This window comes from Salvelinus sp. IW2-2015, linkage group LG23, assembly GCF_002910315.2.
Source record: "Salvelinus sp. IW2-2015 linkage group LG23, ASM291031v2, whole genome shotgun sequence".
Lineage (NCBI taxonomy): Eukaryota > Metazoa > Chordata > Actinopteri > Salmoniformes > Salmonidae > Salvelinus > Salvelinus sp. IW2-2015.
In genome coordinates, this window is record NC_036863.1 from 48,917,390 (window position 1) to 48,929,969 (window position 12,580).

General features: G+C 44.6%; 1 protein-coding gene across 1 annotated transcript; it reads left to right on the forward strand.

The window, feature by feature from the left end:
• The first annotated feature begins 5,249 nt into the window (after nt 1–5,249).
• On the forward strand, nt 5,250–6,808 carry LOC111950987 (odorant receptor 131-2-like). Its single transcript, XM_023968929.2, has 3 exons — nt 5,250–5,410; nt 5,893–6,061; nt 6,205–6,808. Exons 1-3 carry the CDS (start codon nt 5,296–5,298, stop codon nt 6,806–6,808), a joined length of 888 nt encoding a protein of 295 aa, XP_023824697.2. The 5' UTR covers nt 5,250–5,295.
• The last annotated feature ends 5,772 nt before the right edge of the window (nt 6,809–12,580 follow it).

A 12,580-nucleotide genomic window follows, 5' to 3' on the forward strand; every position in this document is an offset into this window, starting at 1 on the left:
AGTGTCTGTTGTGGTTGTTGTGTTAACTGGTGGTCAGGGTTTCACAATGGGGAGAATTAAGGGCCTGAATGATGCAGACTTGTGATATGGAGAGACAGGCATTTTCAATGCTGTGTACAGAAACAACAGAATACAACAAATACAAAGTAATAAAATCCAACAAACACCAATAAACTGGCTTTCTGTGAGAAAAATAAAATAAAAAGTATGACAAAAAAACTAAACAATATAGAAAACGGGACTCAACTAAAATCACTAGCTAATCACATCACACTGGCAAAGAGAATAGGATAAATACATCAACCAAGATTATGAAACACATGAAGAGGGCTATGCTTATGGCTTAAATTTAACCATTTTCACTGAGGTCTCATGAACCACTGATATGATCAATATATTTACCCCATTTCAAATAATATATCTCCACATGGTTGATAAGTCGGAAAGACAGTTTCTCGTATGATGCTACAGTACCCATTTGGGAGTACCATACTGGGATATACAAATTATATTTTAGTGATATAATAATAAATAATGTGTGGTGCAGAAAACTATTTGTTGTATAACAACCATTGTGCCTAATGAGTTGTACATCAGTTGTACAACTTGAGTGTTGACCTCAGTCACAACACATTCTTTATTCTCCTTAACTATCCATCTCTGTCACGCCCTGACCTTAGAGAGCCTTTTTATGTCTCTATTTGGTTTGGTCAGGGTGTGATTTYGSGTGYGCATTCTATGCTTTGTTTTCTATGTTTCTTTATTTCTATGTTTTGGCCGGGTATGGTTCTCAATCAGGGACAGCTGTCTATCGTTGTCTCTGATTGGGAATCATACTTAGGTAGCCCTTTTTCCCTCCTTTCAGTGTGGGTAGTTAACTTTGTTTGTGGCACTATAGCACTGTAAGCTTCACGGTTGTTTCTTTCGTTTGTTGTTTTGTTGGCGACATTTTAAATAAAAGGAAAATGTACGCTCACCACGCTGCACTTTGGTCCACTTCTTTTGACGGCCGTGACAGAACTACCCACCACCAAAGGACCAAGCAGCGTGGTAAGGGGGAGCAGCGTTTTCAGGAGGACTGGACATGGGAGGACATCCTGGCCGGAAAGGATCGCCTGCCGTGGGAYCAGGTGGAAGCATCGAGGAAGGCGGAGGCAGCGAGTTAAGGGGCCTAGCGTTACGAGGGAACACGGCTAGCACGGAAGCCCGAGAGGCAGCCCCCCCCAAAAATGTTGGGGGGGGGTGGGGGGCACACGAGGAGATTGGCTGAGTCAGGTTGGAGACCTGAGCCAACTCCTCGTGCTTGCCGTGGGGAGAAGCGCGGTACTGGTCAGGCACCGTGTTATGCGGTGGAGCGCACGGTGTCTCCAGTGCGCGTTCACAGCCCGGTGCGCTACATCCCAGCTCCCCGCATCTYCCGGGCTAGGGTGAGCATCCAGCCAGGATGGATGGTACCGGCTCAGTGCGCCTGGTCTCCAGTGCGTCTCTTCGGCCCAGGATATCCTGCGCCGGCTCTGCGCACTGTGTCTCCGGTCCATCTGCACAGCCCAGTGCGTCCTGTGCCAGCGCCCCGCATTTGCWGGGCGAAGTATGTCTCCAACCTGTATGTCTCCCCAGCCTGGTGAGCCCTGTTGCAGTTCCATTCACCAGGCTGCCCATACGTCTCCTCACTCCAGTGATGATCCATGGCACGAAGCCTCCAGTGATGATCCATGGCACGAAGCCTCCAGTGATGATCCAAGGGCAAGAAGCGTCCAGTGATGATCATAGGCCACGCAAGCCTCCAGTGATGATCCATGGCCAAGAAGCCTCCAGTGATGATCCATCGCAAAGAAGCCTCCAGTGATGATCCATGCCACGAAGCCTCCAGTGATGATCCATGGCACGAAGCTCCAGTGATGATCCATGGCACGAAGCCTCCAGTGATGATCCATGAGCCGAAGCCATCCAGCGACGGCCTCCAGTCCGGAGCCTCCAGCGACGGTCTCCAGTCGCGAGACTCCAGCGACGGTTCCCAGTCCGGGACCAGCAACGAGGGTCCCCAGTCCGGAGTCTCCAGCGACGGTCTCCAGTCCGGAGCCTCCAATGACGGTCCCAGTCCGGAGCCTCCAGCGACGGTCTCCAGTCCGGAGCCTCCAACGAGGGCTCCCAGGAGCGGGGCCCGCAGCGAGGGTTCGGAGTCCGGGGCCGCAACGAGGGCCCAGTCCGGGGCCCGCAACGAGGGTCCCCAATCGGGGTCGGCGACGAGGGTCCCCGCACCAGAGGTGCCACACAAAGTGGGGTGAGCCAGAGGTGGAGCGGGGTCTACGTCCCGCACCAGAGCCGCCACCTCGGTGAAATGCCCACCCAGACCCCCCTATAGGTCTCAGGTTGTTGCGGCCGGAGGTCCGCACCTTTGAGGGGGGGGGGGGGGGGGGTACTGTCAAGCCCTAGACTCTTAGAGAGCCTTTTTAGTGGTCTCTCATTTTCTGCGTTCGGTGGCATATCTGAGTGCCTTTGTTCTGATGTTTCTTTATTTCTATGTTTTGGCCGGGTATGGTTCTCAATCAGGGACAGCTGTCTATCTTTCTCTCTGATTGGGAATCATACTTAGTTAGCCCTTTTTCCCTCCTTTCAGTGTGGGTAGTTGACTTTTGTTAGTGGCACTATACCGTAAGCTTCACGGTTGTTTCTTCGTTTGTTGTTTTGTTGGCGDCATTTTAAATAAAAGGAAAATGTACGCTCCGACACGCTGCACTTTGGTCCTACACTTTGGTCCACTTCTTTTGACGGCCGTGACAATCTCAAAGCAAGCAGCCTGCTGTTGGTTTCCTCTTCTTTTTTGGGTAACGCTCCCACTGACTTGCAACTTAAGCTTATCGATCTTCAGTCTGATGCAGTGATTGGAGAACTATTCAAAACAATGTCCCTGACGAGGTTCTATGCATCTCTCGATGAACAAAACTTTCCAAAGATTAGGAGTCATGCTCAGAAGATGTTTGTACTGTTTGTCAACCTATGTATGTGAACAGACATTTTCAGTGACGAAACATAACAAGTCAAGGCACAGATCATCTCTTACTGACTCTCATTTCCCAGAAATRCTGCGCATAGCGACGTCAGAAACTATACCTGACTTCACTGCTCTAGTCAATGCCCATCAGAGACTTCACTCCTCACACTGATTGAGTAGTTGAAATGTAATGTTGAGCTCTCTCTCTTTCTTGTGTTTTTGTGCATACCCAAGAGTTTTGTCTGTGGTGCTGAATGCACAGTGTACTTTTCCCTCRGTGTTGTTCATTGCATGTTTAATAATGAAAATCCTACCAAAAGGAGAACATGGATGTGGTTTATTTCTGTGCATGTTAAAAAAGTKAAATAAGRAGCATATCTGYATGTGACTTKCAGTAGATATATCTGTCAACACAGTCATACACATGATGTATAATCCTGTAATATGATTCTGGCCCGCGAAGACAAAAATATATTCTAATGTGGCCGCCTATGGAAAATAATTGCCCTGCACTACAGTATGCTACCAGTTTGTGTTTTTCTCTGGATCCTGATTGGCTACAGGACTGGCAGCACTACCACTGGACCAGACTACAGCATGCAACCGTTTCTTGATGATTCACCAATAGTTTAGCAACTATTTTAGAGTCCACATTTAATAAAGACATTGGTCGATTAGACCGACATCTGCCCTCAAGGGCTAGATCACCTCATGCTACTCTGCTATTGGCCACAGGACCGGCACATGTGATGGTGTGATGTAGAGGGAGCTGTCGATATATGTCTTATAAGAGGTGGACAAGAGGTGAACCCCACACACCTTGGGCAGAGCCCTACAGAACCTCAGACTGTAACTGAACTGACAGTAAGTATTTCTGCTTTGAAATTACTTCAGGAGATCTTCTGGGTGATTCCTCTGCCTTCAATGTGAACTGAGTTGTGACTGAAAAGCTACAGAAGGAAACAGTTGTGGGATTTTGTCATATTTTTTTTGTCTTTGTCTTTTCTGTGTTCAATTGTTTTTGCTATTCAATTAGCATAATACGCATTGCATTTATAGCAGTTTGAATTTGAGATTTGATTTGATTGTTATCAGATTGCATGTTTGATTTTATCCTATGGGGGTCTGTACAGGGGCAGGCAATATGCTAGTCTGGTCCCAGAGCTGTTGTTTGAAATTGACAACGACCTTAGGATTTGGCTATATAGCACCAAGAGATCTAGGACCACCCTGTCAATGTTTCTCATAGAGGTATAATGAATGTATGTTTGTCCTAATGTATACGACAGAGACATGTCCAATACAACACCACCATTCCAGACCTGTCCAGGGCTGAAGGAAATATATTATAGATATATTACAATAATGGATGTATTTTTGTCTCTACAGAATGATGCGACAGAGACATGTCCAATACAACACCACCATTCCAGACCTGTATACGCAATATACTGTATTACAGATACAGTGAGGTCCAAAAGTATTTGGACTGTGAAAATGTTGTTTTTTGTTTCGGTTCTGTACTCTAGCACTTTGAAATTATACAACGACTATAAGCGCAGACTGTCAGCTTAATATGAGAGTATTTGCATTCGTGTTCATAATGTCGAATTGTTCAGAAACATATTCTATTCATATTTACAGTAAAAGTGACTCCAAAATGACACAACACATTATTTGCCATTCATTTCTATTGGGCATAGATCATCTGATACACAACCAACTGCAAATGCATCCAATAAGTTAGTAGATTCACAAGCTTGATTTAGTCACTGCGTGCTAGGAATATGGGACCAAATACTAKATTTTGACGACTRTAATACACATATAAGTGAATTTGTCCCAATGTACAAAAATTACTGTAATTTCTGAAAGGTTCACCTGATATGTATATATATTTTTACCTTTATTTAACTAGGCAAGTCAGTTAAGAACAACTTCTTATTCACAATGACGGTCTAAACTAACCAAACCCGGACGAAGCTGGGCCAATTGTGCGCCGCCCTATGGGACAGCCTGGAATCAAACCAGGGTCTGTGGTGACGCCTCTAGCACTGAGATGCAGTGCCTTAGACCGCTGCGCCACCAAGTGCTAGAGTACAAAGCCAAAACAACAACAAAAAATGTGGCACTGTCCAAATACTTTTGGACCTCACTGTACATGTAATGTAAATATTTTTTGAAAGTATTTTTGTCTCTACAGATGCGCCTGAAACATGTCCAATACAACACCCCCATTCCAGCTCCTGTCCAACAACGTTTCGTTGACCAATCAGAGGTTGGCAGTGCCCATAAGGACGTTCATGGGCTTCCTGTCTGTGTCRCCATGTCTCCTCTTCCTCTATATCAACACTATCATGCTGTACAGTCTGAAGAGCAAGCCCGTGTTCAGAGAGACCTCACGCTACATCTTGTTCGGTAAACCTGGCTACCTGGAAGTTTTATACAAGAGTAACACATTTAGTTTGCAATTCTTTAAAAAAAAAGATATGTTCTTAAGGGTTTTCAGATGTATTGAACAGATATTGAGAGAGGATGACAGTGGGGAAYGATACAGGTTGCGTCAAGGGGCAGTAGGCCAGATCTGAACCTATGCCGCCTTTGTAGAAGTGTGCAGATGCTTCAGCAGATGCTTCAGCTAGTACCGCTAGCCCAATCYGGCCATACATTCCATTTGAAATCTTCCATGGCATGTGGCTTGTTACATGATAACCCGTTRCCAATACATTTGGTATTTAGGTCTTTAGAAGCTCTAAATGCACGCCAAACTAGCTCTTCATGTATTTGTGAAAGCAAAGATGGGGTAGAATGCATTACAATTCAAGTTGTGTTCAAATACAATCTGTTATTGTGTAATTGTTGTATTTCCAACAAATGTTTAACGTGTTCATTTCCGGCAGGTAACCTCCTCTTCGCCGACACCATCCTACTGGTGACCAGCCAACTGCTGTACATATTGGCCGTCGCTGGGTTGTTTGTGATCCGATATATATGTGTTGTGATTGTGTTGGTGGCCATTTTCACCAGCGGTGTTTCCCCTCTCAACCTGTCTGTGATGTCGCTAGAGAGGTATGTTTGCTTATACCCTTTTCCCTATTTAGTCCCCCAGAAAAAAATTGGTTTCTAACCTCAAGGGTTAAATAAAGGTTAAATAGTGTACTACTTTTGACCAGGGCCTATATTTGGTACTCAATAAAAATGATCCTTTCCAGGTACGTGGCTATCTGTTATCCTTTGAGGCATGCCTCCATTGTCACCCCCGGGACTACGGGCGTGGTCATTGCTGTGGTGTGGATCCTGTGTTCCCTAAACACTATCATTAAGCTTGTCATGCTGCTGGTTCTAGAGTCCATGCCCCTGGACCAGTTAATGCAGGGATTCTGCTCTACCAGCGAGCTTTTCCAACTGAAGATTCACAACCAGGTAGACAACGTGTTCATCAGCATCGTCTTCATGGCCGTTGGTTTTATCATCATATACTCCTACATCGCTATCATGATGGTAGCCAAGTCTGCCTCCTCAGACAAGGATACGAACACCAAGGCTCGTAACACGGTTTTACTGCACCTGATCCAGCTTGGCCTGAGTCTCTCCTCCACCCTGGTTCCTACTATAGTGTCAGCCTTGAAATCCAGAGCAATGGACAAAGCCACACAGATTGAGTATATTGTGTTTATCATCCTGATTATCCTGCCCAGGTGTCTGAGTCCTCTGATCTACGGCCTGAGAGACAAGACGTTCAGACACATCCTCATGTACCATCTCACCTGTGGCCTCAGATGCACAGTGAAGCCCATTAAAATCTCCAGCTATTGATAACATTGATGTTTTTTCTTTTAACAGAAACATTTATTCTGTTTTTAATTAAAACTGTTTTTAAGAACTTGTAATAATGCTGAAAAAAAAATGAACTAAACTAAAACACATGTATGTGAATGATTTAAAGGGACAATRTGCAGTTGATACATACTTTTTTAAACTTACAAATAAATGAAGGATGTGCGCCCATTGATTCTTGAAGAATATTACTTATACTTCGGCCTCTGATGGGGTTCGAGGCATTTATACGTTTGTTTGACACTAATGTTCGTAAACAAAGTAAATGTAAACAAACACTCTATAGCTGCAAAACACGGTTAAAACTATCATWTTGATATCATGGAATGTCAGTCCTTGCATCCGTAGCACTTTCTTTGAATTTGAGAGTAGTTACATTTCTGCAGCCTCATCCGTCAGATTTTTACCGAAACAGTGGCGCTTTGTCATTGTTTCAACTGCCCCTTTAACTTGAAACCACAGTATGTATGTTTTCCTGTAATACAATTAATGAAATAAACCCCTTGATTTTTAGGAATATTTAATAAAAGGGATTTGACCTTCTCATGCTTCCCGAGCTTCATTACCTTGTAATGTTCATTCACTCTTTGATCCATCGCAGTGACCCACTCCTCTGTTTGCCCAGCAGATGGAGCCAAAGTGCAGTTACAGCCTTCCAGCACCGGCCCCTTGGTGACATACACTGCTTTAACCAGACTTTAACCAGACTGCCCAATGATAAGTACAGCTTTCAGTCAGCCTTAACCAGGCTACCTAGCCACACATCCTTCAATGTGCCATGTAGATGACACATCTTATCTCATTGCAAAGACATCTCCTAATCAAATAATCTGATCATCTGACTCATACAAAACCAATCACAGACACAACAGAGGCACAGAGAGAGAAAACGAGTATGGATAAATGCACTTTAATATATTCACAAAGTAATTCAGCATCAGTGCTTTACAAACAAGAGAAAGAGAGAAATTGGCACTTAGTACGGTATGGTGTGTGTGACTATCGAGTGATGAGGTTATCCATCCACTGTGATAAAGAGGATTTAGTGACAGAGGGAGTCCCWAATGGCACCCGATTCCACATTTAGTGCACTAGACCTACATTTGACCAGGTCCCATAGGGTGCCATTTGGGACACATTRGGAATACTTTTTCAAAAGTAGTGCATTTTAAAGGGAATACATTTACATGTTAGTCATTTAGCAGACGCTCTTATCCAGAGTGACTTACATTTTTATACTGGTCCCCCATGGGAAGTGCCATACTGAGCCACATGGCACCCATTTGGGACCTATTTGGGACAGACCCCCCACACCCCACCCCACCATCCACAATCTGACATAGATACATTAGCCTACTTACCCAGTGGGCAACATTTGAAATTGAAAACTGGTTTTCTGGTTATAAAGATAACCTGATTACAACAAGGTAATGAAGACATCTGGGAAAGACGTCATATTTTGGTTGTTGGACGTCTTTTCTYGTCGCTAAAAATAGGTCTAAAAAAAAAACATACTTCTCTGACCTCACTTTGCAATTGCATGATATTTACACTGAGTGTACAAAACATTAGGAACACCTCCTCTTTCCATGACATAGACTGACCAGGTGAATCCAGGTGACAGCTATGATCCCTTATTGATGTCACTTGTTAAATCCACTTCAAATCAGTGTAAATMAAGGGGAGTAGACGGGTTAAAGAAGGATTTTTAAGCCTTGAGACTACTGGGACATGGATTGTGTATGTGTGTCATTCAGAGGGTGAATGGGCAAGACAAAAGATTGAAGTACCTTATAACGGGGTGTGGCAGTAGGTGCGAGGCGRACCGGTTTCAGTGTGTAAAGAACTGCTATGCTGCAGGGTTTTTCACGCTCAACAGTTRCCTGTGTGTGTAACCAACCAACTTGACGCAACATGTTGGAGTCAACATGGGCCAGCATCCCCGCGGAACGCTTTCGACACCTTGCAGAGTCCATGCCCCGACGGATTGAGGTTGTTCTGAGGGCGAAAGGGAGTGCAACTCAATATTAGGAAGGTGTTCCTAATGTTTTGTACACAGTGTATATTACATATTTCACCCCAATTGAAACATGAAGAGACAGGTGAAGATACGTAATATTGTATACATTGTTATATTGTGTACATTGTTGTCAACTTAACTATACCAAAATATGACKGTAGCTGACTGAATTTATGTTTGTTGCACCCCCACCACCTTTATAATACATAGAAAATGACAGGCAGTAGTACAACCACATGGTTTGTGTTTGAAATTGGGTTAACYGCAACCTATTTCAACTCTGCTGTATTCCATTAGGACCACCAGCAATTCCACTGGGTCTGTCATAAGATGAGAGACACCCAGCGCCCCCTTCACATCACCCTCTCCTCCGACTCTCACACTGACCCACATGCAGGCCTGCGTCCCAAATGGCCCCCTATTCCCTACATAGTCCACGACTTATTGCCAGATCCCTATGGGTCCTGGTCCAAAGAAGTGCACCACATAGGGAATAGGGTGACATTTGACATCCAGAAAGCCCAGTATGTCCACAACCAGACAGAACCAAGAGGAAGCATAGACCAGAGTTGCTCTGGTCCAGGGTGTTACATGCAGCAAGCCTTGTCGAAGAAGGCCACGTGTAACTGGACCAAAGCATAGGGCCAGTGACCCAGAGACAGGCTGTATGGTACTTTGGTCAAAGACACGTGAGTATTAATAAAGCATTTGTCAGGCTGAACCCATTCAATGGACATCCAGGAACAAGAGAATGAGTATTTGGACATTTCTAACATTTCAGTGGTTTCTTCATGATAACTGGGGGAAARAAACTGTAACAGAGTGGGAGGCCAGGCTATGGCTTATGTTACTGTATCTGAACTAACTGAATGTTGATGAGGCCTGGATTGTCCAAGGTTCATTAGACTAGGAGACCTATCGAAGCGACTCTCACTTGTAACCCGCATGTATGCACAGTAGGGAGAAACAGCTGTTAAACACTGATACAGGGTCAGATGTTTTTCATCCCGCTCGTYGTAAAGGTTAGAAATGCAGCTGTTGACTGATGTATGTAACAGTGGAGAGCAGCAAGCAGTGTTTTTTTTTAATATACATATTTGTAATGAACTCCCTGTAGCATTGGCCTGATCCCAGATCTGTTTGTGCTCTTGCCAACTCCARTGCTGTCGTTGTGAAGTCAATGTTAGGCATGACAATGAGTGACAGGAGTTGGCAAGATAGCACAAACAGACCAGCATTCAGGRTAATGTAGCACCACTGTAAACCAATGTTCATCTCACTGTGCTCACAYTTCTTTCGCGAGGCATGATCATGAATAGAGCCAAGGGTTTTTCTAAACAGGTTCAACTTCTGGCCCCTATTTGTGAGCCTTCAAGGTTCGTCTTTTCTAAACGTTGAACAGCATCACAAGCGCAGTCACTTCTAAACTAGTGATGTAGGCTTCGTCCCAGATGGCACCCTATTCCCTATATAGTGCACTACTTTTGACCAGGGCACATAGGCCTCTGGTCAAAAGAAGTGCACTTCATCGGGAATAGAGTGCCATTTGGGATGTAGACATAGTGTTGAACTCAAGTCATTGACAAAAATGATCAGATATTCATGCAGCCATTAAAAACCATTAGAAAACATCAACCGTAGTGTGCCATATATATATCTACAGTGCATTCGAAAAGTACTCAGACCCCTTGACTTTTTCCACATTTTGTTACGTTACAGCCTTATTCTAAAATGGATTAAATCGTTTTTTCCCCCTCATCAATCTACACACAATAATCCATAATGACAAAGCAAAAACAGGTTCAATTAAAATGTTTTAAAAATAAAAAACTGAAATATGACATTTACATAAGTATCCAGACCTTTTACTCAGTAATTTGTTGAAGCACCTTTGGCAGCAATTACAACCTCAATTCTTCTTGGGTATGATGCTACAAGCTGGGCACACCTGTATTTGGGGAGTTTCTCCCATTCTTCTCTGCAGATCCTCTCAAGCTCTGTCAGGTTGGATGGGGAGCGTCGCTGCACAGCTATTTTCAGGTCTTTCCAGAAATGTTCGATCAGGTTCAAGTCCGGGCTCTGACTTGGCCACTCAAGGACATTCAGAGACTTGTCCTGAAATCACTCTTGCGTTGTCTTGGCTGTGTGCTTAGGGTCGTTGACCTGTTGGAAGGTGAACCTTCGCCCCAGTCTGAGGTCCTGAGCGCTCTGGAGCAGGTTTTCATCAAGGATCTCCCTGTACTTTGCTCTGTTCATCTTTCCCTTGATCCTGACTAGTCTCCCAGTCCCTGCCGRTGAAAAACATCCCCACAGCATGTCATTATGGGGTATTGTGTGTAGATTGCTYAGGGGAATCCATTTTAGAATAAGGCTGTAACAGTAACAAAATGTGGAAAAAGTCAAGGGGTCTGAATACTTTCCGGACGCACACATGTACATGCATGAATATATAGATATAGTAAAGAACATGACCAATTGTTTTTTGTGGGGTATTTCATTCTTTAGCGAAGTGAATTTTTGAGGAGAGTTTGGGCACAAATACAGGTGCACACACGCGCACACGCACACACTGTTCATTCCACTAATATAAATCAGCACAAACTGTAGAATAGATGTCCGTATAAAGAGCCTCGAGACCCCGGGGACACTAGGAACCAGTCAGCAGACAGAAACAGACAGCGCTCGCATCATCAGCAGCAGCCAGCATCCAGCTCCTCTACAAAGGGAAGGACCATTGCAGTAGCCCTGTGTCCATCCCTCCTTCCCTTCCCTGCAGTAGCCCTAGTGTTTTGTCATCCCTCCTTCCCTTTCCTCTTTCCCTTCCACTAGGATGGAAAACTGCAGACCAGACAGGGCCCAGGCCAGACGCTAACATTGCTAACCTTGAGGATAAGGCCCCAGACAGGCCAGAGGGCATCTCCCACTCCCTCTCTCTCTGCCCTTGGTCGTTCCTTTTCTCTCTCCCCTGTGTAAAAAACAGGAACTCCAGGTATTGCAGTACAAGTCAGAGTTATCTTGCGATCCCATTTGGTCAAGCCATTGGCAGTGATTAGTATATAACATAGAGACGGTTACTGCTGGCAACCTGAGCTGATTCTGAAACACGACTTCTGTTGCATGTCCTGGTTGGTGGATGGCTGGTTGAACAAGGTCTGAACACCAGCGAAACGAGCCACAAGTGAAAAAGCAGTCAAAAGGCAAACAACAAAACAAGAATAGACTAAAGAGAAGAAAAGCATTTGTACCATTCAGCTAGCATGTCATGATGGTGATGTACTGTACCCGACCATGGATTGCTCACTAGTCTAGAGATTTCTTACGCATCTATTCAAACGAGATTTTAAAAAGTAGCAATTGTAAACAGTTATAGCACAGCAGTACTGAAGCCAGCATTGTAAAATTCACTCTGCAGCTTTGAGAGGGATAGGCTGAGGGTTGACTGGAATGTTGTCAGAGCTACTGATTGTGCTTCCTGTGTGTGTGTGTGTGTGTGTGAAAAATGGTTGTTCTGTGCATCATGTGGTGTTGTGTTGTGTGTGTGTGTGTGTGTGTGTGTGTGTGTGTGTGTGTGTGTGTGTGTGTGTGTGTGTGTGTGTGGTGTGTGTGTTGCTGTGCTGTGGTGTGCGTGCATACTATGTGTGTGTGTGTATGTGTGTGTTGGTGTGTGTGTGTGTGTGTGTGTGTGTGTGTGTGTAGTGTGTGTGGTGTGTGTGTGCGTAGATGTGTGTGCG